Source organism: Xenopus tropicalis, chromosome 5 (genome assembly GCF_000004195.4).
Source record: "Xenopus tropicalis strain Nigerian chromosome 5, UCB_Xtro_10.0, whole genome shotgun sequence".
Taxonomy (NCBI): Eukaryota; Metazoa; Chordata; class Amphibia; order Anura; family Pipidae; genus Xenopus; species Xenopus tropicalis.
In genome coordinates, this window is record NC_030681.2 from 56,441,226 (window position 1) to 56,467,484 (window position 26,259).

The 26,259-nt window shown below is 39.1% G+C and overlaps 1 protein-coding gene across 2 annotated transcripts in view; it reads left to right on the forward strand.

The window, feature by feature from the left end:
• Positions 1 to 635: 635 nt before the first annotated feature.
• fmn2 (formin 2) overlaps positions 636 to 26,259 on the forward strand; it is a 40,657-nt gene continuing 15,033 nt past the window's right edge. Inside the window, exons 1-7 of one of the 2 annotated variants that reach the window (XM_012963713.3) lie at positions 636 to 790; positions 2,113 to 2,231; positions 3,736 to 5,571; positions 9,000 to 9,163; positions 10,679 to 10,808; positions 11,576 to 11,637; positions 15,896 to 17,331. In XM_012963713.3, coding sequence (XP_012819167.2) covers positions 3,786 to 5,571; positions 9,000 to 9,163; positions 10,679 to 10,808; positions 11,576 to 11,637; positions 15,896 to 17,331 — 3,578 coding nt within the window. In that variant the 5' untranslated portion in view covers positions 636 to 790; positions 2,113 to 2,231; positions 3,736 to 3,785. Of the gene's footprint in view, positions 791 to 881; positions 1,144 to 2,112; positions 2,232 to 3,735; positions 5,572 to 8,999; positions 9,164 to 10,678; positions 10,809 to 11,575; positions 11,638 to 15,895; positions 17,332 to 26,259 lie in introns of those variants that run through there. The other variant, XM_002935817.5, reaches the window with a different exon arrangement.

Consider the following 26,259-nt stretch of genomic DNA (forward strand, 5'->3'; position numbering starts at 1 on the left):
ATTTATGCAAAGAAAAAGTTATTTGAACAATATTGCTGTAATTAAAAAGCAATATTTCATTTAATTAAAGCCAATGTACTGTCTGGGGGAAATTTCCCATTGGACACAGATACAGCGTGCATCATACCCCGAACATTCCTCTTTAAACCGGTCTACTTTGAAGATGTAATGATGGAGGATGTGCCACATTCTTTGCATCCCCACATCAGGTGTATATTGAGTTGAGAACTACAGCTTATTGGGTAGGCAATGGTTGCTGTAGATGCCTGCATTTCATTTCACTTAATTTTATACTACTATAATGAACACATTTCTGTAATTATTGTCTTATCATTTTAAAATAACATTACTGACTTGTATTTAGGAAGCCATGTTATTGCTGGTGTATATTTTACTTATTTCCACATTTTAAGCACTAAGAATAATGGGAGATGTAGTTTTCCTTCTGTATATCCTAACCTTGCAGATCCTTCTACTCCCAGTTTCTAGATGGGACTGTATCTTGGGTTTTTAAACATACACTTGCCTTACTCTGCAGTTTTATACATCCCAGCACATGGCAACACTTATGTTAATTGATTTCATCCTGCCCAATCAACACCAACATTTTTCTGCTATAATCTTTGGTGTCCAAACCCACAGGGTGGAATGCGGTCCATGTATTCATGGGTTTCTGTATAGTGGAAAGTACCACAAGTATATTCCAATCCCTGTGGTTAAGTACGGTAAAGTAATAGCTCCCATAATCCTCAACCACTACATAAAGTGTTATTACTCTTGTGCTTAACAAGTGAGTTTCTGGGATTTATGTTGCTACTCGTTTCTCTTGTAACTGTTTTAAAAATAATGGAATTATCCCAGTTGGGCTGAATTTATGTTTGATGCACACCATTTTATCCTTTTTCACATGTAAACAGGGCTTTTTGAATCAGATATGTGAATAATGTTTAGACAAACAGCAATGCATCCCATGCATCTACTTGTTGGGTGTTTAAACACTATAGCTTGGAAATTAGCATCCAGATGATTCATTGGGGAATTAGGATAGTGTGGTGGGGGAAGGGCTTGTCACATCAAATACTTTCTGTGGTTAGCTCTTCCCCTTTTGCTGGAGTGCTCACTGCTGAAGAGCTGACTCTACAGGTATGAAGCTTCTAGCCATTGTAATATTAATGTTGGTTATGCTTTCTATTAACTGTATAACTTTTTCCGTAATACAAAGGCTCTATATATTTAATTCTACTTAAATGTTGGGAGAGGCAGTATTGTAAAACCACAATTCCCATCATCCTTAGTAACCTGTTGTTAGAAATGGGCTATGTAAGAAACATGGTTAACTATGGGTGTGAGTACCTAATATGACCAACCGCAAAAGCATGTAAGGATTCGGTTTGGGATTAAGCCAAGATTCGCCATTTTTAGCAGGATTTGGATTTGACTAAACCGAATTCTTAAAATCACGCTGTCACCCAAACATGGATGCTTAAATGCCTGATAATGCTGCTATGTGTTCTAGGACATTAAACACACAGTGAGCAGTGCACTCATACTGCTACCCCAGGGTACTCACTGTCTTTCACTGTGTATAGTGTGCTTGAGGAGCCAGTTACCACTGTCTCTCACTCTATAGCGTATGCTTGGTATGTCAGTACCCAGTGCTTGGGGGCCACATTGTGCCATGAAATGTTGGGAACCAAGAGAAAGAGAGGAGAACAGTCAAGGTAACAACATCAGCAACAGGGCTAGAGGCAGGGGCTATTTGCTCACTTAGCCCTGGAACCTTTTGCCAGCTGGCAACACCTTGGGTAGGGGGCCCTGCCAAAATGGTCCCAATTGGGCCCCGCAGTTTATAAGACCAGCCCTGGTACTATGCATTATGATTAGACCTTTTTTATATATCTCTCTATTTGGGAACTTGTTGCACAGTTTTAAAGGGGGTGGTTTACATTAAATTAACTTTTAATATGTTGCCCTTTCTTATAGTTCTTTAATTATTTGACTTCCAGATTTGTCTCTTTCCAGCTTTCAGAAAGGGGTTACTGACCCCAGCAGCCAAAAATGTTATTGCTTGGTGATGCTAAAGTTATTTTTATTTATTATCTTTCCATTCAGGCCCTCTCCTATTAAATGTCAAGTCTTTCATTCATACCGCTGCCTGGTTACTAGAGTAAAGTGGACCATAGAAACCAGATAGCTGCTAAAATTCCAAACTGGAGAGCTGCTCAAAAAAGGTAAATATTTAAAAAAAAAAAAAGAGAAAATTGAGACCATTTGAACATTGTCATTTGAATATTTGTGTCTTTGTCAAACCAAAATTTCATCTAAAGGTGAACTTTAAAGATACACATAAAGAAAAAGGCACATCCCCAAATGTTGACCAGTCATCCTTGTTATATTAAAATAGCCACAACAAATATGAACCAATGATAGTTTTTGTTTGCTTTCAGCATGCAATCTACTGAAAAAAACCTCTACAACACACTAAAAGTTAAGTGTATGAATAAATCGCACAATAGACAACAGTTCCATATTTAAAAAAAAAATGGAAACTTCTTGAAAAGGTTTTGCGTTGAGATCTTAACTCTAAATTTTGTGTGTCTTTGGAAAATCAAAGCTTTTCAAAGCTGTTTAGGGACTGACACACAATATACTGCATATACAGAATATAAATGTCAAAATAAGGCTGATTAGTAATTTTTACAGATAATTACTACATGGCAGCTCTGAAAATAGTGCAGTTAGCATCAAAATGTAATCAACCCTGTGGCATCAGCTTATATGACATCTGAACCTCATTTTTTGCTTGATAATTTGGGACAACCCCTAAGCTTAGCTTTTCAACAGCTGCTCAGAGCACACTGAGCATGTAAGTATAACAGACACTTTCCAAGATGGTAAGCCCCTGTGACAAGTGTAAAGGCCTGGATCATTGCTGCTATAGAGATGCTGAAACTTTAGGCTGGTGCAGTCAGTTTAGTATAAAAAATGACATTATAAGCAGATCATTTTTAAGGTTTAGTTCTCCTTTAAAGGAACAGTAACGCCAAAAAATTAAAGTGTATAAAAGTAACTAAAATGTAACGTGCTCCTGCACTGGTAAAAGTTGTGTGTTTACTTCAGAAAGTCTACTATAATTTATATAAATAAGCTGCTATGTAGCCATGGAGGCAGCCATTCAAAGGAGAAAAGGCACAGGCACATAGCAGATAACAGATAAAACACTATTGTATTCTACAGAACTAATCTGTTATCTGCTATGTAACCTGTGCCTTTTCTCCTTTTTTCCAGCTTGAATGGCTGCCCCCATGGCTATACAGCAGGGTATTTATATAAACTATAGTAGAGTTTCCCAAACAGACCAGTTTTACCAATGCAGGGCAACAGTTCATTATATTTTAATTAGTTTAAAACAGCAGCTTATTATATAAATTATAGTAGTGTTACTGTAGCAAACACACCAGCTGTACCAGTGCAGGGCAACAGTGCATTATATTTTTATTACTTTAAAGCTCTTTCATTTTTTGGTGTTACTGTTCCTTTAAGAATGCTTTTCTACCTGTAACTGTAGCAATGCAGCAGTCATTGGTGTGAATCAGGCAAGAAAACAACCCAACATATACAATTAGAAGGTAAAAGAACGTTTATTTCAAAAGTCACATAAATAACTCTTTACATAAACGGGTTCCTGTATAACATTTGTATCTGTTTCGGCTTTTCTTTCACTCTCTTCCTAAGGAGAAGTACAACCAGGCTCTCCACAATCAGACTGGCTTCAGGTGGGCTAGATGCAATCTATTCACACAGGGAAATTATTCCCTACAATCAAGGACACCGTTTTCACTGCCCCAGCTCTGAGGATCCCGACAGGATGCTTCCCAAGCAGCATTCTAAAGCAGCAGCAGCAGCAGCTGTATCAGGAGCAGCCTTTGGAAGGAGCTGTGCGCAATGCGAGCCTCAGCACTGAGCATGTCCCAGTAGTGCAGCCTGCGAGCAGCTCATTATGCACCCAGGCAGCAGATGGAAGAGAAGCGCAGCAAACAATCGCATCTCTGCCCACAAAGCGAAAGAAACGCGGGTTCATCGCAAGCCTCGCCTCTGCATCTGCAACACATCTCAAACACTGGAACCGGAATGATCTGCTAGCCATAAAGGGCAGGGCTCTGAGCAAAATGGGCAACCAGGACGCTAAGCTAAAAAAATGTTCAGGTGATGTGCAGGAAGGAGCCGAGGCTGGGCCTAAAGATGGAGAGAATACAAAGAAGGGAGGAAAAAAGACTCTGGGGAAAAAACGAAGCAAATCCGAATCGAGATCGTCCATGTTCTCTAATTTAAGGATTAGGAAAACGTTATCCAAGGCCAGAGATGGTGCTTGTGGTTCCAAGGAAGACGTGCTGGGGAGCCAGGCCCTGCACACAGAGGAGCTGGACAGTGCTTGTTCGGTGCTCACCAAAACCCCAGATATCAGCATTTCGGCAGATGAAGCCGGCCTTTCCGATACAGATGCGGATCATTTTGAAATTCCCCATGATGTGCCGGTGGCTGCTGCTAAATGTGATGCTCAGGAGGGACAAAGGACCAGCTCGGGTTCTGATACGGATATCTACAGCTTCCACTCCGCTACCGAACAAGATGATCTACTCTCTGACATTCAGCAGGCCATCAGATTGCAGCAAGCGACTTGCGATAGCGACACCACTAATCTGCTGTCAAAAGTTATGGGCGGGACCCTCACTAACTCTCACACTTTGTTTCTGGATGCAGCTGAGCATCTTGTGGCACCTGAGAAAGAGAACGTCCAGCTGGCAGGTCCGTGCCCACCAGCACCCATAGCACAGGGGCAGCAGGGCCTTACTGGAACTGGAGACACAGGACTAGGTCTTACCGAAGTATCTGATCCTACCCAAGAGCCACCCTTGGACGAACAAGCTACAGCCCAAATTCACATTCAGGTTTCTACCCCAGTCACTAGTAAGGAGGGTGAGAATGCTGCAGGCCTACAGTCAGACACTGACAATGAGACCATTAGACTTGAAGGTTCAAATGGAGACTTGGCTGTTCACAGTATTTTCTATGAAAGTTGCCAATCAAAGGATACTGCTGACATGTCAATCCATAATCAGAGGCTTAATGGTTCTACAGACCTGGCTGACTGTGCTATGAATAGTACTCCAACTACACCCCAACTTGCCACAAACCACTCTGGTGTAAAGCCCTACCCACCCATAAACCCTTGTTATATTAAAACAACCACCAGGCAGCTCAGCTCCCCTAATCATTCTCCGTTTGCATCCCCATCTCATAGCCCCCAGTTATATAGGAAACAAGGACAGACCTTCAAGCATGAAAGTGCCATAAGGAAAAAGAGGTCCTGTAGTTTGGTTGGTAATATAAGCAGGTCTGCAGACTGGACTGAGGAATTGATTAAGGACCAGAATAAACCTCTAAGGAAGGGAAATTCCTCTGATTTCCTATTGTTTGGAGCAAATGGTAAGGGGGCAGAAAGTCTCCCAAGTGATTCCAGAAAATCTAGTATCCAGGCATCTGCTTCAAGTTTTCCAAATGTGTTTACAGGTGAGGAACTACATTTATCTTTCCTTTTTGTATTTGCTTTAACTAAATCTATACAGAGATGTCTGTGAGGGGATATGTATTTCAGATAAATGTAAGCTATCCTGCATTGTCCCATAGAAGTCTTACCTATGATCTATACATATTGTAATTGTTATTAAACAAACGATAAAGCTTTGAATAACATAGATGACCAGTTTAAAGGAACAGTAATGCCAAGTAATTAAAATATAATGTACTGTTGCCCTGCGCTTGTTTGCTACAGAAACACTACTATAGTTATATAAATAAGCTGCTATGTAGCCACGGGGGCAGCCAATTAAGCTGGAAAAAATGAGAAAGGGCACAGGTGACATAGCAGATAACAGATAAAACACCATTGTGTTCTGCAGAGCTTATCTGTTATCTGCTATGTAACCTGTGCCTTTTCTCCTTTTTCCCAGCTTAAATGGCTGCCCCCATGGCTATACAGCAGGGTATTTATATAAACTATAGTAGAGTTTCCCAAACAAACAGACCAGTTTTACCAATACAGGGCAACAGTTCATTATATTTTAATTAGTTTAAAACACCTTTTTTTTTTGTTTGGTGTTACTGTTCCTTTAAAAGTTTTTGCAATAGAATAAATTAGAGAAGTGCCAGGGCAGAGTACTTTGCACCTCCGGCAAACCTAACAAATGCCAACCCTTCACCTTTATTCTAGTACCATGTTTTGTTTGTCATTTTTGTGTCTTCATTACAACACACAGTTTACAAATTTGCAAAGTTAATTTTATAGTATGATACCTCTGGAAAGTTACTATTTACTTTTTACAAGTTAACTAGTGCATGTGGTGCCTAAGCGGGATAATCTTCTTCAATGCACCAACAAACAATAAGCAAAATATCTTTTGGGGTTTCTTCTAAACACAAATTAAAGCATTATAAAAGAAAAAAATATCAAACTTGAATACACATTGCTTTATCCCCGAAACAGTTCTTCTATGATCTGCAATTCTTCTGTGGTGGTAGGAAATGACAAGGACATATTGATGGTTCTTCTTTCTCCTGCCACTTGTACCCACCTGACCAATTGCAAATGATCTAATTTTAAGGTTATCTGCCCTTTTATTTCATAGCATATTGATACTCAGAGTATTAGGAATCCACACGTAAAAAAATAAGTTCAAACACTAGATTGAAAAGAGATAAACCGTGCAAAACTTCTTTATTCACTCTAGTACAGTATATCAAATCATGCTCTTTATATTGCTCTTTATACTGTTTTGCTATTGAAGTGCTGATATGTTTTTACATTGGGAGTTTCTATTAAATTGCTACAGGGTGTAAGGGCCAAATGGTGCTAATGTTGCAGGTTTTTCAGCAACCTAAAAAAAAGGATATAAAATATTTTATAATGGAGTGGTCAGTTCATTTTTTTTAGTGCTGCCTTCATTTGTGCATGGGAGAACTTCCATCGCCTTGTACATGGAAAAAATATTATTGTGCGGATGTAAGCTATTTTGTAGATGTGCTGGTATGAACGCTAATAGATGAAAGCAAAAGTTTGGGCACCACTTGACAAATTATCTATTGAGTTAATTTTGTAAGTGAAAAGTACAGGTATGGAAACTTATCCAGAATGTTGAGGACCTGTCGTTTCCGGATAAGAGGTCTTTCTACGTACTTGAATATCAGTAGTAGAATAATAAGAAGGTATGGATGATACACTCTTATCTGGAACGTGCTTAACCAAAATGTCCACACAGCAGAGGTTACTACAAAAGGATTAGCACTGGATGGAAAGGAACACCTTGCCAAGTGTTAGGGTGAAGACACACGGAGCTACTAGTAGCAGCTACTTGTAGTGCTACTAAAATAGACAATGCTGATCATTTTCTGATAATTGTCTCTACGTGTGTTTTAGCAGAGGCAATTCTCAGTATTGTCTACGGCAGGGTATTTTCTGGAATTTAGTAGCCGTGAAAAATTAGCTGCTGCTAGTAGCTCCATGCGTCTTCACTCTTAGGGCAGTGACACACGGGGAGATTAGTTGCGCCGCGACAAATCTCTGTTGACGCGGGCGATTAATCTCTCTGCTATGCCATCCCACCGGCTAGAATGTAAATTGCCGGTGGAATGGCATACGCACTAAATATCTGCAAATTCTGGTAGCCAATGTGAAAAAGTCAGCCAAGAAACTGAAAAGGGGAGGCTCCTACAAAACAATACAAATATACCTTAAAAGCTGTTATGAGCTACTTGATGAAAAACAAAGTTTTAAAATGGCCCTCACAGTTCCTTGACTAGGATCTCCATGCTTTTGCCCATGCCACAGTTATTATTTTCTTTATTCCTATGTTTTAAAGTTCGTGCAGTAATATGCAATTGTGTGGGTTACCCAAACTTTAACATTCAACTATATACCTTGCTGTCTCCCATTACTTTTTACAGGCACTGCATGTATATATTTTATAAACAAAGGTATTAAGATACTTTAGCATTTGTCTTGTTATACATAAAACCACAGAGCAAAATTTAACTGAAGTGAATGTTAAAGACCTGAAACTCGTAATTAGTTTTGTGATATTTGTGTTATGGTTAGAAAAATCAAGAAAATATATAAAGACCTAAATATTCAAATATACAAAATTACAGCATTAATACGGTCTTGTTGTAAGCTAGAGTGCATGGAAGTCTAATACATGACTTGTATCCTGCATTTTTACCCACTCTGACCCACAACCTAATCTGACCTGCAACTGCTTTTTCTTCCTACCTACTGGTCACCATAAAACCAGAAGTGAAGTCTTCATAGACTGTATGCGACCACATTATAAACACAAAAATGATGTCATCTAAGAACTGAAAAGTAGGTTGTGGGTCTCAAGGATTCTCTGTCTTAACCAGTTGACCCAATAACCAATGCAGACCTCTAGTATAAAATATACTTGCTTTGCATACTACTGAGTGATTTTTAAACCATATTTTTTTGTGTTTTTGAGGTGTCCGCAGTGTTAGATTTGCACTACAACCCAAGTGCCAAAGTACAAAGCAGAAACAACACTTCATGGGAAAGAGTAACATCTGTATCCAGCACATTTTTTAAAATGTACCTATGGGCTCTTATATCAGGAATAAATGCTGCCTTTAGTTTAACAGAGATGTACTCTGTGTGATTCCTATGTAACTACAGAGATAATACTGCATATGGTCCACTGAGTAAGTTTTGAGGGTGATGGGAAACATTCCTGTACTAGCCAAACTAGTGCAGAGGGTAAAACATAGTAAATAATATCGAAGCAGGAATGTAACCAGTTTCTTCAGGCTATAGGGTCTGTAAATAATTTTAATTTTGTAAATAATTTTTGGAGTAACAATTGTACTCATTAAAATGGCAGAGCAAACAGCCCTTAATGATATCAGTAAAGCGTGTTTTCTTCTTATTTTAGGACGTACTCTGTTGGAAAAGCTTTTTAATCAACAGAAAAATGCACCTGAAGAAGCAGAGAAACTTTGCTCCCAGATCATCGCTGTTGGTCTTTTGTTGCCTTTCAGTGATTGTTTTCGTGAGCAGTGTAGCAAAAGTGCGCCACAAATTCCATCCACTTTTGATGTAAGTCTTAATATGATACCGACATAAATGTAAATGAAGTATTGCAGAGGGGTGTTCCCAAATATTATTAAGGTGCTCTAGACACATGGGATAGGGTCAAACATTATGGGAGGGGCTATGGCACATATGGAGATGAGTTGCTTGTTCATAAATCTGCTCAACCGTGGGCAACTAATCTGAAAATGCCTTCCCAATGGCAATAATGTTAATCGGTTGTAGGAAAACATACTGTACTTTGCAAATTGGCACCCTGCCCCTAGTATTTCAGGATGCTGCCTCTTAATCAGGTCCACTTCAGGTGCAGACTGTTAAAATACCAGGGACAGGAAGTCTCAGATGGCTTTTTGAAAAATTGTATCTATTTGCCATGGCAGGACCCAGTCTTGCTAAAGCATCTAGATCAGCCAGTAAGAAAAACACCTAAAAAAAGGGGCAGAAAGATATAAGATTCAGACTTTGTTAGTGAGGTATCTAATGCCTTCTGTTCAAGTCCACTGTTTTTACCACATCAGTGGCCTCTAAAAAATCACCTCATAAATATGCCATTTGAATTAGAAAAAACGTCTGCTTCTGAACTTGACTTCCTAGTAGAGACAAAAATAGATAATTAATTTGCCAGTATATAACCCCCTTCCTTTATCCTTTGTTTTGAAGTCTGTTATGCAGGGGGATAATCTGTGCTATGTTACTCTAATTACCATCCTCACAAGGCCCAAACACAGAGTCATCTTTCTCAAGGTGATTCTGACATGTTCCATGTTTTTACAGGAACCTGTCAGTACGACTTTAAAAGCTTACCTAGCATTATATTTATTTTGTATGCTCATCCCTTGCCTCCCTACCTATGGACTTCCCCTCCTCCAATTGCTATTGCAGCTATGAAATTGTGCATGAAGGGATCAGGCAGGATAAATACCCCATAGGCTGGAGACATTGTTACATTGGTACTTCATCCTCTAGCCTGAGGATACAGATGCTGTAACAATCAAAGTGGAAATATCCGAATGTGACAGTTATAAGGGCTGTTGTTAAGGCTGAAAATTTTAAAAAATTGGGTTGGACAGATTAACTGGTCATGCATGATTTTCTATAGTGTAAAAGTTAAGCCATTGAAGACGAGATGAATAATTTTGGTCCTCAATGACTATTGATGAGCGAAATGTGGGTACTGTGCACCCTTTTGGACGCAACCATGACTTTTTTTTTTTGCAGTAAACTTTTACAGCAGTTTTATGAAAGAATTTGCCATTGGCAAAATGCAGAATGTCACTGTAAATCCAAGCCTGCCGAAAAAATGTGCTTATCACTATCAATGACACAATGTTTGGGAAAACTTCTTGTTTCTCCTGACATATCAGTTTATGGTATGTTATTTTAATAATAATAACCTGACCACAAATCCAGTCAAGCAACCATCTTAAACTATGTATATGGATTTTGTATACCATGTTTTGGTATTTTCTCACCTTTTTTTTTTTTTTTTTTTTTTTTTTTTTTTTTTAAATTCACGTACAGCAAGACCAGCTCTATACGTGGGCTGCAGTTAGTCAACCAACTCACTCACTAGATTATTTAGAGGGCCGTTTTCCTAGAAGAATACAAGCAGCATGGCCGCCAGTCACCAAGGCCACAGTAAGAGAGGAGGGTAAGTTTATGATGAGAAAATGTATTTGAGAATTCAATTATTTTTTATAAAAGTTATATCATTGTACAGGTATTTAGTTATGTGCAGTTCATAAATGGTTTAATATTTTTAGCTAGCTATATTAAGATTCAGGGGTGTATTTACATATAGGTTCCCGAGGGCCTATGCCTAGGATGACAGCTTTAACGGGGCAGCGCTCGGGTGCCTATATAATGTATGAAAATCTGGTGGCGGAGCTGGGAAGAGCGTGTCCAGGGCAAGGGCAGACAGAAAGTGACATCACTTCCGGTGGCAGTGTGTGACATCATGCTCAGCATACACAATACACCATAAGCAACTTCAGGGGCACATTTAGGTCCTGTGCTTAGGGTGGCACGGGACCTTAATACTGCCCTGTTAAGATAAGATTAAAGGGATATCCTAATAGCCATTAAAAAGTAATTAATAAAACTAAAAGAAGCCCTTGCTGTTGAATTCATCAAGTAGTTTTAAGGCAGCAATTACTAGGCAATGCTAGCCAAATAGGGTTTTTTCCATGTACGTACCTGTCAACCCCTTTTTATAGGCATTATATCTGTACCTTGAATTAAACTGGCATTTGCATGGGCAGGATGAGACTGATATTATTGGTTTCCATTTGCAAAGGATTGTTGTAAGCACAAGAATAGTAAACATGGAAAAAATGTAGGTGGAATATAGACCAAAAAGAGGCATCCTCTACAAAATTTGTGAAATCACCTAAAATTCTATTTAAATGTTTTCTCTAGAACATCAGTCTCATGACTCAGAAGTGGAAAATAAAGCTAAAGAAGAGTCTGTGCCAAAAAAGGTAAGACCTAATACAGTTCAAATACACATTTCATATATTTATGTGTATAAATCACGATGCAATTTGACCGAGGATCTGCAATTCTGTAGGTTTTGATTTGCAGTACGTATAACTGAAAAAAAAACTTTCCCTACTGATGTCATTGTCATGAATAACTGCATGGCTAATTTGCTTGTCTACACATCTACAAAATTACTGGTGTGTATAAGCCTTTTGTGTCTGGTTGATTGTTTGCTTGTTTCTAGCATTACTTTTAAAGAATATAAGTTGCACTAAACGCTGTTCATCTAGGGGCTGTTCATCTAGGGGCAGTATTCTACTGCACCTGCAGCCATTAAAAATCCATACAAGGAAGCTTGGAACTTTCCTATGCAGTTCTTAATATTTCATTTCACTTTATTGCAGCCTTTGGCTAAAGCCAGGTATGGCTGTTTTTCGGCCTGTGGATTCAGCCTGGGTACAGCGGATTTTGACACGAAAATGGAAAAGAATGCATTTTTGCATCAAAATCCACTCCATGTCTCCACCCTGACCAACACCATGCTTGCAGGTGCAAAAATATCTTGGGGTGGAGGTGAGTGAGGTCAGGCTGTTTCTTGGCCACATCCAACCTAGCCTTTAATTACCACAAATAGTTGGCTACCCTTTAGAAGGCCATGTAATTAAAATGCTTGGCAACAGTTCTCTTTTTATTGTTTGGTCTACTGGTAACCAACTCACAGTCTACTGGAAGATTCTGATCTACCTTTTGCCCACTGTTGATTTATACAGTACAAGTCCTGAGCACTTTGGGCTCTGCGGTCAGGTCTGGTCAAATATCTGTTTATACCTTAAGTAAAGAAAAGCTATTGCAACTTTTGGTTTGTTGGTTTGCTTTTGTAATTTGTAGGTACATTTGTGAAAACATTGGTTAGAACTCGGGGGGCTAAAAAGGACATTTGATCGCTTTCTCCTAAAAACAATTCAGTTGTCAAGCTACACAGGGCAGTTCTTAGGAAGAATGCAGGTGCTGGAGGGCACATTATTATTTATAAATATCTCTAAATATTTCTAAATATGTGAGGCATACACGTAACATCACTTTGAAATGCAGCCATGTAGAGAAAATCTGGATGAGTTTCAGCAAGTAATTACTAATAATGAGAGAGAAGAAGGCAGAGCCAGAGAAGTCACAGAGGCAGCAGATGTTAAGGTTTATTATAATTGTGGCTCTTGATATTAAGATCTTCTTTTTGTAATAGGAACAAAGGCATGAAAGGTTTTATTTTGTGCCAGAGTTAATATTTTATATGATTGCTATTACTGGAACATCAAATACAATATAGAAGACTATCCCCCATCCTCTTAACACAGGTGAAAAGCAAAAGGAGCAAAATAATGTTAAGGGTCTTTTAGATGCAGATAGCATTTTTAAAATAAAACAAAGAGTATTGTTAGGCTCTGGGTTTAAAAAATATGATGAAAAATGAGGTGGTACCTTTTTTTTCAGTACTTGATAGTCCCAAGTACAATAGTGCCTACTTAACTTACTGTAGTTCTGCCCTGGCAAACGGATATATGAGGAATTTACACAGGTGCGCCTAAACTTTGCTGTATAGATTCATTTGCATACTATGTTACATAGCAAATTCTGCAAAACCAATTACCACCACCAAATAGGCATATTAATCATAATCCCAAAATACAAAAATCTTTTGTTTTAGTGGGTTGAATATGGCATGTAGCATATATTATTTAAAATAGTGATAGGAAGACTGATAGTGCCCCAGTGTTATTATTGAATGTTCTCCAAAAGGTAGGATCTGAGTTTCTTTTTGAAATGAAAGAAAATGTTTCCTGTGGAGGAAATCAAGGAAGGAATTCCAGAGCTAAAGACCAGCAGGACAGAAAGGTTTTGGATGAGACATTGCAGGGAGTGTGGATGTAAAAAAAGATTGGATCAGAAAGGAGAGAGGAGACTAAGAGAAACAATCAGAGAGTTAAGCAAAGAAATGTAGTGAGGAGCAGATGGTAGCAGAAGGATGTTGTATAAGATTTTACCTGTGGCTGAGCTAGTTCCCTTTTAGGAGAGAGCAGGAGAATTCCAGCAGCAGAGTTTAAGACTAATTGCAGGGGAGAGAGGTGGGAGTCTGGGAGACTGGTTAGTAGGAAGGTTGTAATAGTCCAAACCGAATAGGATAAGGAATTAGTATTATAGTAATTACTTGTGAATGAAAGGGGCATATCTTGGCAATATTACAGAGGAATGTTTTGGCAGAAGCATTATTAAAATTTCACAAGGATAAGGACTAGTCAAGTGGTTAAGCTTAGTGGGGTACTATCACATCATCATCAAGCTGAACGGGAAGAAGATTTGATAACAAAAGTAACAGAGAAGGAGCAGTTAGAAAACTAGAAAGAGAGAGCCTTGATGCATCTTGATCACATATACCAATAGAATAGAGAGTTTGCAGTAGAATGGAATGGTCAACACTATTATAAGTAAAGGATACGTCCAGGAGAATAAGAATAGAGAAGTGACCTTTGGCCTTGGCAATCTGGAGATTTTAGTTATGCCACTGCTCTGAATAGCCCCTAAAATGCAGACAATGCTAAGGTTAACATCCATCCCCATTACACAGGGACAGGCCCCATTTCAGGACCCTGATCCCCGGTGGAAAGTGTCCCAGTCTGCATACATAGTTACATAGTTATGTTAGGTTGGAAAAAGACCAAAGTCCATCTAATTCAACCCTTCCAAGCAAACCCCAATTCGCACACACAGACCCATTAACAACATCACTGTAAAAATAAAAACCTATGCGGCTTTTAATGAAAGTTCCATTCCTCTCATCTTCTGCTAGCAAACAGTGCCAGACCAATAGAGGCACCTTATTTTAAGGACCTGCTCTTTCTGGGGGAAGTAAAGGGCAGGAGAAAGTTGTTGTGCTTAGCTGACTCTGTAGGCTGTCAGATCATGTAGCCTACCAAGACTTCAGCAATGTCTAAGAAAATTCAGAAAACTCAGTGAGACTGTTGAATCTACCTCAAGCAACAAGAGAGTATCAGCAGTTAAGCATGTGATTGATCATTCTGTATGACCAACACTGAAGTAGAGCTGCCCATTCAAATGGGACAAATAGTTTATTAAACTAGGCAAAAAGGCAGGATTAATTACATGGACCATGAAAACAAATAAGTGGCCAGAGCTGTCTCTGGGAGCAAAGGGAGAGATAATAAAGAGATTAAAATTATAACAGAATGGAGCAGGGATGAGGAGAAAAATGTAAGGACAAGAGTAGATAGTATAGAGGTGGAAAGGGAGCAAAAAAGTAAAAGAGGAGAAGGAAGTGGGGAAGAGAGCATACACAGAGTAAGAGAAAAGGAAATAAAAGTATAATGCAAGTCAGAAGAAATAAAGAACAAATGGAAAGATAAAAAAATAGAAGAGAGGAAACATAAAAGAGAACAGATATAAATTGATGTGGAAAATAAGAGTAGAAAGGTGGAGGAGAGTTGGCAAAGCAAGGGAAGGTAATGATCACAGCAAGAGGTGAAAGTAGGGTAAAATATGAGGAAAAAAGGGGTCAAATGTTGATAAAGTAAAAGATCAAAGATGCTGGATAAAGGAAAAAAATATGGAAGGACAGTAAAGGTAAGCAGTAAAAGGCAAATGAAAATTGAAGGAAAGGAAGCATTGATTGGAACCACAGAAAAAGACGGCAAGTAGGTTATTGGCTTTGTATTTACATCCACAAGTTTGTGGGCCTGGGCCTGTTTTATCTACTCACAGTTATCCTACTGTATCCTAGTGTACCTTGTTTTTGTGATATTATAGATGGGATTAGCTTTGGATTTTCATATCTTGTTTTCTGTGTGGATAATATATACAAGTTACATCTATTGATCTTTTTGCCCTGCGTGCACCACCTTTTCCGAATGTATCCCTGGATTTTACTCAGAAAATGTGTAAACCTTAGACAATGCCCTATTAACAATTTTGAATTCTTACAAAACTTATGCCATAATTTGGATAGGCTGATTTACCATTTTAAAGATGTCTATTTAACCATGAGTCCTGTGTCTCCTCTAAACATAATTAGCCAAGTATCTTTTGTTTGGTTCTAGTAGAGATGGTGTTTAGTGAGTCCTGTAGTTCTGCTTTTTTAAATTTGTAATTATATTCTATACCTGTGCAATCTTGTTCATCTATAATTATCATATTTTCTTATGATAACACAAATTTTACAATAATTGTATTTTCTGTATCTGTTTTCAGGAAGATTCAGAACTACCATATTCTTTACTTAAAGAAGACCATATTCAGATAATACAGCAACTTGAGCAAACTATTGAGGATTTGAGGACTAAACTTGCTGAACGTGAAAAACAGAATGGCCAAGCAAATATTTCAGCTTGGGAACAAATAAAGCCATCAACAGAACCATCTACTGAAGTGGAAGATGAATGGCATATATCTTTAAAAAAATGTGTAGAAGGAAAATCTGTTCAGACTTCTCCGGTAGAAGAATTACAGGAAGTGCCTTCCTTGTCGATATTAGCACAGTTAGATAGTGCAGCTAGAAACAAATATATGAAACAATTACCATCAAGTTTAGAACTTCCATCGCATTTGACTTACTGCTCTGAATTATCTGTGGTTTTATCACCAAAACCAAATTCACAGCAAATTGATTCTAATATATTCACAGATATTTTAGCATCTGCTTTACAGACTGGATCTGTATCCCTGCCTATGTCGGATTCCTCAGATCATAAACACATCCTGTCCAGAATTCCAACCCCACCTCCATTGCCGTTTGTTTCCATAAATAATCTTGAAAATGCTTCTCAGATGCTACCTGATAAGCATGACCTTGGTCCATGTACAACCCATATTCCTCCGCCCCCACCTCCGGCTCCCCCGTCTTCATTTATTCCTGGAATAGGAGTACCTCCCCCACCACCCCTTCCATCAAATCTATACTTTGACAGTCAACATCCTATGCCACCTCCTCCTCCTCCTCTTCCTAATGGTACAGCGTTTCCATGTCCCCCTCCACCACCTCCTCCCCTTCCTCTTTCTTTATTTGGCTCAGGTATTCCACCTCCTCCTCCTCTGCCAAATGGAATTAGCATTTTAAATGCACCTCCCCCACCACCACCTCCCCCTCCTCTTCCACCTGACATAGGAATGGCAAGTGCTGCTGGCTTTCCTGTTCCTCCTCCTCCTGCCCCACCTCTTCCACCTGGCATGGGGGTGTCACCATCGCTTCCATCTAGTATTGGTATGCCCCCACCACCTCCTCCACCCCCTCCTCCTCCCTTTCCATTAGGAATTGGTTCCAGACCTACTTCTCCTTCTATGGGTAACTACAGGCCACCACCTCCTCCTCCTCCACTTCCAGTTGCCTTTTTGGGGTCATCCCCTTCACCATTACCTTGCTCCGGCCCTGCTCCTCCTCCTCCACCACCACCACCACCATTTCCTGGCTCAGTGCCTATTCCACCTCGTTTTTTAGCATCCCATGTGCAAGGATCAGTTCTGCCTTCATTTGGTTGTGCACCAGCACTTGGTTGTCTTACACCTCCATTGCCAGCTGGATTATTTGCTTTCGGACTGAATCAAGATAAAGGATATAGAAAAGCACCAATTGAGCCAAGCAAACCTATGAAGCCTCTCTACTGGACAAGAATTGAATTGCATGGGAAAAGGTAACATTTTTACACTCGTGATCTTTTCTAAATTACTAAGTATACTATAGTAATGTTATCATCCATCTAGTCAGCCGGCAAACTCTTTAAACCTTTGTATCAGAACAAGGTAAATTTGTCGATGGAATCAGGAAGACAGCAGAGGTTTTAAACAATTTATTTATGCAGAATAATGAAGGCTTTCTTTGTAATAGACCAATATCCATATATTTCATGGTCCTGTGAGTTTGGGGCAATACATAGCTTTATGCACAAGTCATTTGCAATTGCATTCTATTAGTTATTGCAGTTGGAGTGGATGTGGTTTCCTAACCAGTACTACAGAGAAGGAATATTGGCAATGAACATACTTTTTGAGTTTGGATAGAGAACTGGCTGAAAGATAAATTATTAAAAAGTATGGTGAGGAACATTTTCTAGCTCAGCCATTGTTAGGAGTGTACCTTAGAGGTATTTCTTTATGCCCTTGGTGGTTTTAAATTGGTGTATGAATGCCCATGAGGTTGGAATTGTATTATCTGTTTTGCCAATGACCTTAAATTGTGCAAAAAAATAGGTACCATGCAGGTTGTTACCATTTTGCAAAAAATTTTAAATACCTATAAGGTCTGGGCTTAAAGCTATAAAATGGAATTCAGCTTTTATAAATGTATGCTTATTGGGCAATTGGGGAAAAACTTAAATAACATGATAGTTATACATTAAATGTAACTCTGTTGGGGGCCTCCTTCATTGAAAACCTATTGGGGTTTATTGTGTTTAAAGTTAAAGTAGTTAAAGTAGTAACTTAAAAGGCAAAAGTATTCTTTGTAAGACCTCACCTTATGCAGTGTAGTTCTCCAGGCTTAAGTCCTTACAATAGTAATAACCTGGAAAAGTGCATAGACATGGAACTAAATTTCTTAAAATAATTAAACTATGAGCAAAGTTTTTCAGTTTGGTCTTATTTTCGCTGTAGAAGAGGCACTGGCGAGGGGACACAAACACTTCCCTTCCCTCACGTTAACACCCAGCTCCTTTTCTGTGCCAGACAGTACTCCTCGCAGCAAAAGATTTTAGCCCTACTTGAGAAGTTGTGATGGCAGATTCCCCAAAATTGCCTTTTAAGAGTAATGGCACACAAGGGGACTTGTCGCCCTCAGTTAATTCGTGCTACCGCAGGCAACAATTATCCCAAAAATGCTTTCCCACCAGAAATGATGTAAATCTTCCTTTGGGAAAATATACAAGTTGCTTTGGCTTACTGAAATCACCTGAGGTTGCCACGCAATGAAGCTTTGAGTGATTTGGAAAAATGAAGCAATGCATTTGGTCTTTTTCCCCTGGCATTTTGCATTTTTGCCAGTGGGATTTTAGGGAGGTTTGTTGTCTGCAGTAGTGCAGATTTAACTCTGGGCAACAAATCTCCCCTTGTGCCATCACCCTTAGAAGGTTTATACCTTTTTGGACAAAAGCAAAATAACCAGGACTTCAGTAATCTCCAGGGCTACATTTTGTTTTTGCATTTGTAAGTAAACTTGTGTGTATATGTCAGGGAGACGCCACTCACAGACGCGCCTGACACCGGGACGGGGAACAAGGGGGTTACACGCAGTCAGCTTTCACACAGGTTAGACTAACATCAAGCACCCCCAAACAAACCACCGCCCCAAATACAACTATTCGCTGCCACCATCTATCATTAACAGGTGATAGAAACCCAATTACCCGAATATTTCATACACAAACTTTCTTACTGCAGTTAGGGTTAGTTCTCACTAATTTAACAGCACACAAGCAGCCACAGGGTTAAAATTACAGTCAAACCTACCCCCTGCTAGCAGCCCACTAGTTAATTAGCATCTACACAGAATCTGCCCTCTACCCAATACATATACACACACCAAACAGTTAATACACCTAGGCCTGAGCAGTCATACGAGGTACGTGGGAATCGATATAGAGCCAAAGGACTAAACTTATTAAATTTTATATTTAATATTACCAGGGTAAACAGTGCAGTTTTAAAAAGATGTTACAAAAGAGAAACATACATGCAAAACAGTCAATAAAATAAACGGGGATAAAAACAGAGAAATCCTAAGTACGTTACCGAATATCCTGTGCCCTCTGAGGCAAGAGGTTGAAAGTCCTGAGCCCATCCCCCAACATTATATGCATAAGTTGCGGCCTCCAGAATGAGCTAAAGAATACCTGGGCATGCGTGCTTTTATCCCCCGCTGGGCCCCTCCCTCATTACCGTATGCATGAGGAGGGAGTGCCCAGGAACTGGTCACGTGACCCCTTTGGGTGGTACCCACCCTCTTTAGAGAGCTGTACTTATAGAGCCAGTTTCTTTTCATATAATATTGGTACTTGCCAGTACTCAATATTATTATGAAAGTAGGGAATTGTTTTAACCTATATGTGGACGATCAAAATGATACCAAACATGGGGGGTGTCTCATGTCCCAGTCCCCAAGAAACTATAACTTGTAACTGGTGGGTATAGGAAGTCCCTGTTTGGTATCATTGGGAAGCCTGGGGCCTCCTCCTAAATCCTATGTGTTTTATAAGTATGGGAACCCTAAAGCAGAGGAGATATGGACCCCTTTCTATAATCCATATTTTTCTCATAGCTGCACCCCCCCTGCTGTTCTAGGCCCACAACTGGCTTCTTTGATCACAGATCAAAGAAACCAGCTTCCTGCTTCCACGGGCTGGCCCCGCATTGTCTAATGAATTGTTTAAGTTGTCACCTTTCCGCAGCCCTGGTTGTGTCTTTAGGGGATATTTGTGAATTACCCCCTACTGGGAAGGGTTTCCCTCAAATGTGGATTTCAACCAGACTTTTCCATGGGGAGCCTTACTGCTCCAACATGACAGTATATATTTATTGTGTGTGTAAATATATATTTATGTATGTATATTTTTTATTGCATGTGTGTTTTTATTAGCTAGGAAAAAAATAGAAAGCAATTAAAAAAAAAAAAAAGTATTAGCAATATACAGCTGAAGGACGTTATACAGCTGAAGTAAGGTGTAAAATGCATTCTTGTCTGTTAAATTGAAGCAGCTCCAACATTTATTATAATTTCACATGCCTAAAATGACCAATTGCTTATCCGAGTTCTTTATTTTCTGATTTTTTTTTTTTTTACTCTGTGCTAAATACATGTACTATTTATAATTCCACAACATTTTTGATTATAAGTTATACTAATCTATCTAATTTGATTACACATGGCTTCTTTCTATTGAAGCAGAACTATCTGCAACTCTAGTGGATGCCTAAGAATACTTTTTAACAAATAGGCTTTTCTTTTCAATAATTTTCATTAACATTTCAAGATTTACAAGACAAACAACGAGAAAGTATCTGTTTTATCCCATTAAAGCAGTAGAACTGAAAAAAGTGAAGGTAAAGTCGTCAGTGTTAAGTTTTTATCTTAATAGCATTTAAATTATGATCAGACGTCAATGGGCGCTAAGTTTGCGCCTACCTACGCCAACCTTTACATGGGTTGGTGGGAGGAGTCCCACATCTATGGAGGTAGTTCACCTTACTTACACAAAATTGTTTTTTACAAACTGTATGTTGATGACCTTCTGTATGTGTGGCAGGGGTCTGAAGTAGATTTTACATTTTGTGGATGAATTGAACATCAATGATTTAAATTTGAAGTTCACTAGTGAATTCAACAAACACACCATTGCATTTTTGGATTTGAGGCTTGTTGCTATGGGTTCTCTTGTGGAAACCATGGTTTTCAGGAAAGCATGTGCGGGTAACTCTCTGAGAGCGGATTCCTGCCATCCGGGTCACATGTTTAAGGGTATTCCCCTGGGACAGTTTTACCGTTTGCAAAGGAATTGTAGCACGGATTGTGCCTTTTTAGAACAGTTGATCCTTTTGCTTGACAGATTTTTGAACCAGGGGTACAATATGAAATCATTATCTGCGGCTTTTGTTAAAGCTTTACGAACAGAGAGGTCAAGTTTGCTTGCCAATAATAGGGGTTCTAGTGGAACCAGGAATAAGAGTAGCCTTCAGTAATCAGTCTGCCTTCAGTAATCCGTTTTATAGGATTAGGTGAATAATTAATAGCTTTATTCCAGTTCTTTATAATGATCCAGATTTAGCAGTGGTTTTACAAAATGGATTCAACTTTGTTGCACGGAAAGCTCCCACTTTAGGTAATTTACAGTACTTTCACCTACTTTGTGGAGATCTCAATCTCCAAAAACGACTTGGTTAACTGTTAAAGGGACCTATCGTTGTGGGGCCCGTAGGTGTGTAACTCGTACTCCTATTAATCTACTAGCTTTTGTAGTACAGTGACTGGGAGATTGTACAACATGCATTTTTATGCCAACTGTAACACACGACAAGTTGTCTATCTCCTAACTTGTTCAAAATGTGGAGTCCAATATATTGGCTGTACAACTCGTTCCCTGAAAAGCAGAATGCGGGAACACATTAGGCACATTGTTGCAAGTGACAGCAGCAATCCTGTGGCTAGACACTTTACAAATTGTTGCGGATCCGATGTATCATTTTTACAGATTCAAGCAATTGACAGGATTCTCTCAGATGAGAGACGTACAGACATATATGCGAGGCTCTTGCGTTCTGAAGTTAAATGGATATTTATGTTAAATACACGGCATCCCAAAGGCCTCAATTCCATCTTTGATGTTACTTGCTATGTCTTGCTTGTTCTGTACTGTCTTTCTAAGTGGACTATCCATTTGTTACAAATTATTATCTACTTCTTATGACTTATTTATTTATTATATAATAATTATGGATTAAATGATTATTTATTAATGTTCAGCGTTCGTAACATGAAGTTTCGATTCTTGTATATGATATTTTGTACATAATTGTATATATCATCATGTTGAAGGTCTTTTTCCATCATTGTTTTTATCATGAGGGTGGGAGTGTTTTTCGCTTTACTCTGTGTGCCAATCACTGTGCAATACTATTTAAACCTCCCTCCAATTATGTGTCTATGCCAATGATTACGTGAGCACGAAACGCGTTAGGCGTTCAGTTTTTAGATGGATTAATAAAGATCTACTTTTAGCAATACCTCTGTGTCTGGAGTGCTTGGAAGTTCTTCTTCATTTTTGAGGCAGATTCTACCAAGTCTAAAGGCTGATAGCTGAGGAAAGGAGCGTTCATATGCAGGTTTTAGTGTTTTTGTTTATAACTGGTTAATTAGTGTGCTACTTCAACCTAATATTTTTTCCTATTTAAACTATTGTTGTTTGTAAGTAGTGTAAAGTGCTGGAAACAGCCAATTAGAGCAGGTAAATTTTGTCAGGGACGTGACAAAGGAAGCTTGAGTATGTTGTTGCAGCTGGAAATATGTTTGAGTAACTTCTTTCACCATATCTTTGTTAGTTATTTGGGGGGGTCATAACTTTATGGTCCTTCAGCTTGCCAAGCCTCCACTTCTACTGGCTCCATATTTCACATGGGCATAGTGCTTTTCAGTAAACCGTTTCATTAGTGCCTTTTACATTGTCCTAACTTGTTCTTGTTAATGGAAATGTGGCATGGTTGCATGCTTAATTAGATTAAGAGGGCTACAGAGTTATAAGGGGATATTACTTAAAATAATAACTAGAGAAAAAAAAGAGACAAAAGGAAACGGCAGCTTTTGCCATGTAAATTTCATAAATGCTTTTCTCAATTACCATTCAGCTCTATATAAGGCAGACATAGCAGGGACCTCTGAATATTTGTAAACTTGGAAACCCCCCCTGACAAGAACTTTTGTCTTAAACATAGGGGAAGATTTATTAAGACACGTTCATTTGAACGCTCCGAGCATATTTTTGTCGTTTTTTCCGCGCTTGTGCGACTTTTTCGTATGCTTGCATGAAAACGTTTTTGCTGCTGTTTACAATCGTTCGGTACAAAAATGTTGTGACTTTCGGATCGCCAATACGATATTATAGTGACTAATACGATTTTTTCATAAGCATTTTCGTGATATTTGCGATCTTCAGAAATTATCGTATCCAATCCAAATTTTTCCCATTCGGGATTCGAACTCGTGTTTTAATGAATCGGCCCCATAGTCTTACAAACTGAGCATTTACACTTGGTCTCAGTGCAGGAGTGAGGCATTATGGGAACTTTCTTTACACAGCTCAGTTTTTTTCTGCCTGTTTGGCTTCTGATCATCTGAACAGAAGAAATATGGGGAGACTTAAGGGCACTATTGAGACAACTGAAGGTATACCTGCAGTTTGAGATTAACTCTTTATTAGCCTTTCCTTCTCCTTTAAAATGTTCCTAGGGGGTGCCTCAATAAGGGCTGTGATTGGTTATTTGGTAGCATATTGTGGGCTGGCAGACAACAAGAGGCTCTTTTTGGCAGTACACATGGGGGTATAATGATCATGCTGTGTAAAAAATGGAGTGAAGCATTACCGGTGATGTTGCCCAGGGCAACCAATCCGCAATTAGATTTCAACAGTTACAAAAGCAAAGCATCTGATTGGCCACTATGAGCAACATAACTGGTGATGTTTTACTCCGCTTTTTACACAACATGATAAATATACCCCATGGGGTTGTATTTATAAACACTGGAGACAAATATCACTGTTGATGTTGCCCACAGCAACAGATTTTTGCTTTTGTTTTTTAACATGTAGGCGACCATTCAAACCTTATTGCTGATTGGTGCAATGGGCAACATCACCGGTGTTGTTTGTCTCCAGTTTTAATAAATACACCCCATGGTCTTTATGCTTCCAAAACCACTGGGAGCAACATCAAAGATGTTGGTGAGCAACATGTTGCTTGTGAACTATTGGTTAGGGACCACTGGCCTAGAAGATGTATGCTTTCAAAATAATTGGCTCTGACAGAAATACTCTCTACATGCGGGATTTGTGCCGGCGTTGGTTATTTTGTTAGATTTTGTTTGTGCTAGAATCAGTTATTTGACCCCAAAAAGGTGTACTTTAGAAGACCTCAGTACCTCTCAAACAGAATCTGACCTCAACTTCTGCATGAAGAGAGACAGATGTTGAGAGGGGGAGAGTGAAGAAACAATTGATTATTTCGGAAACTGTACATAATTTTTAATACATTATATTTAGAAAGTTTAAAATTTTTCTGAGATAAAGTTTTTATTAAATTTTAATTTTTGTGATAGATCCCTCTTAAGCACAATACCTGAGCAACAAATACAGCAACATGTTGCTCACCAACATCTTTGATGTTGCTCCCAGTGGTTTTGGAAGCATAAAGACCACGGGGTGTATTTATTAAAACTGGAGACAACCAACACCGGTGATGTTGCCCATAGCACCAATCAGCAATTTATCTAGAGTGTCCCACAGATAGTCCAGGTGCAGCCAAGACACAGGCTGGAATTGCAGTCCTCCAGGTTGTACAGATCCAGTGTGGTTCCATAAGAGTCCAAAGAGCGTGGGAGGGATGTTGGTCTGTGAGCCTTCCTTCATTTGGAAAAGGAAGTTCCTTCTTCTTTGAGGGGGTATGAAATTTCCATGGGCTTCGTGACTCATTCTGCCAGTTGCTTTCTTTTCCCTTTTCCCAAAAACTACTTAGGCACTTAAATCCTCTTGGAACATACTTCCTAACTTATCTATTTACCTCCCTTCTTCCTCCCCCAAGAAGGAGGATCCTGTTTCATTCCTTTGTCTGATAACCATTCTGGGCTGTAGGTGTAAAGAAGTTAAGCCACCATATGGAAAGTTGTAAGGTACAGCAGAAAAAATGGCACCGGTGCCTGTAAGGGCTACAACACGTATCCAAATTACATAATTAATTTAACCCTTTATATTCTGTAACACATGGCACTAAATCTCCCACATGAAGTAAAGTTTTACTGTAAATACAGGATAACTAGGAATAGCAAAGAAGCACATGTAAAAGATTAAAGACAATCTGGGAAACCTAGTTGCTTCCCAGCTGTCATCTCTCTGTTCCTACTGTTGGGTTGTGTGCTGTAATTATAATATGTCTACTTAAAGGGAAACGAAAGTCAAAGTCACTTGGGGGTGCCAAAATGTTAGGCACCCCCAAGTGACTTTAATCGCTTACCTTGTACCCCGGGCTGGTGCCCCTGTTAGGAGAAAACAGCACCAGCCCGGGGCACCTGGAGCGCAGCGCTTCCGTCTTCCTCGCTTCCTTTTCCTGAGTGCCAGCGGTGGGCGCATGCGCAGTAGAGTGAAAAGCCGACTTTAACATTTAAAGTTCGGCTTTTCACTCTACTGCGCATGCGCGCGCAGCGAATCAGGAAAAGGAAGCGCCGGCAGCTACCCCGGGCTGGTGCTGTTCCTTCCTCACAGGGGCACCAGCCCGGGGTAAAAGGTAGGCGGTCAAAGTCACTTGGGGGTGCCTAACATTTTGGCACCCCCAAGTGACTTTGACTTTATTTTTCCTTTAAACAATAAATAGGGGGAAATGATTTTTAACTTATCCACAGAATTAGTTTATAGACCAACAGCCTTTGGAATATTTCTATAAAATTTGTAAAGATAAATATTTTACATTTATTTAATTAGTAGTGCAATGTTTGTAAACTGTATCACTAAACATCAAGTATTTTGCTCAGTGTTATGCAGTTAGCTGTAAATTTTGTTTAAAGATTAACTAAAAATCTGGTTCCATGTGCATAGAGAGCTTTCTCGGTGACCTCTATGGATAATACCCAATTCAGGCGATGACATTCTGTGCAGTGCTTTATCAAAGCTTCAATTGTCTCTTAGAATTGTAGTAAAACACCCAGTATCCCAAGTATCCTGCTCAGTTTTACAAATGAGAATGTGTGCATATTATATTAGATGTTTGCCATAATCTTCATGGACATTTCTGCAGAGGTTTTTTGTTGTTAATAATTTAGAATTGTTATAAAAAAGTCGAGAAAATTTGAATGTTACAAAAAATAACTTGAA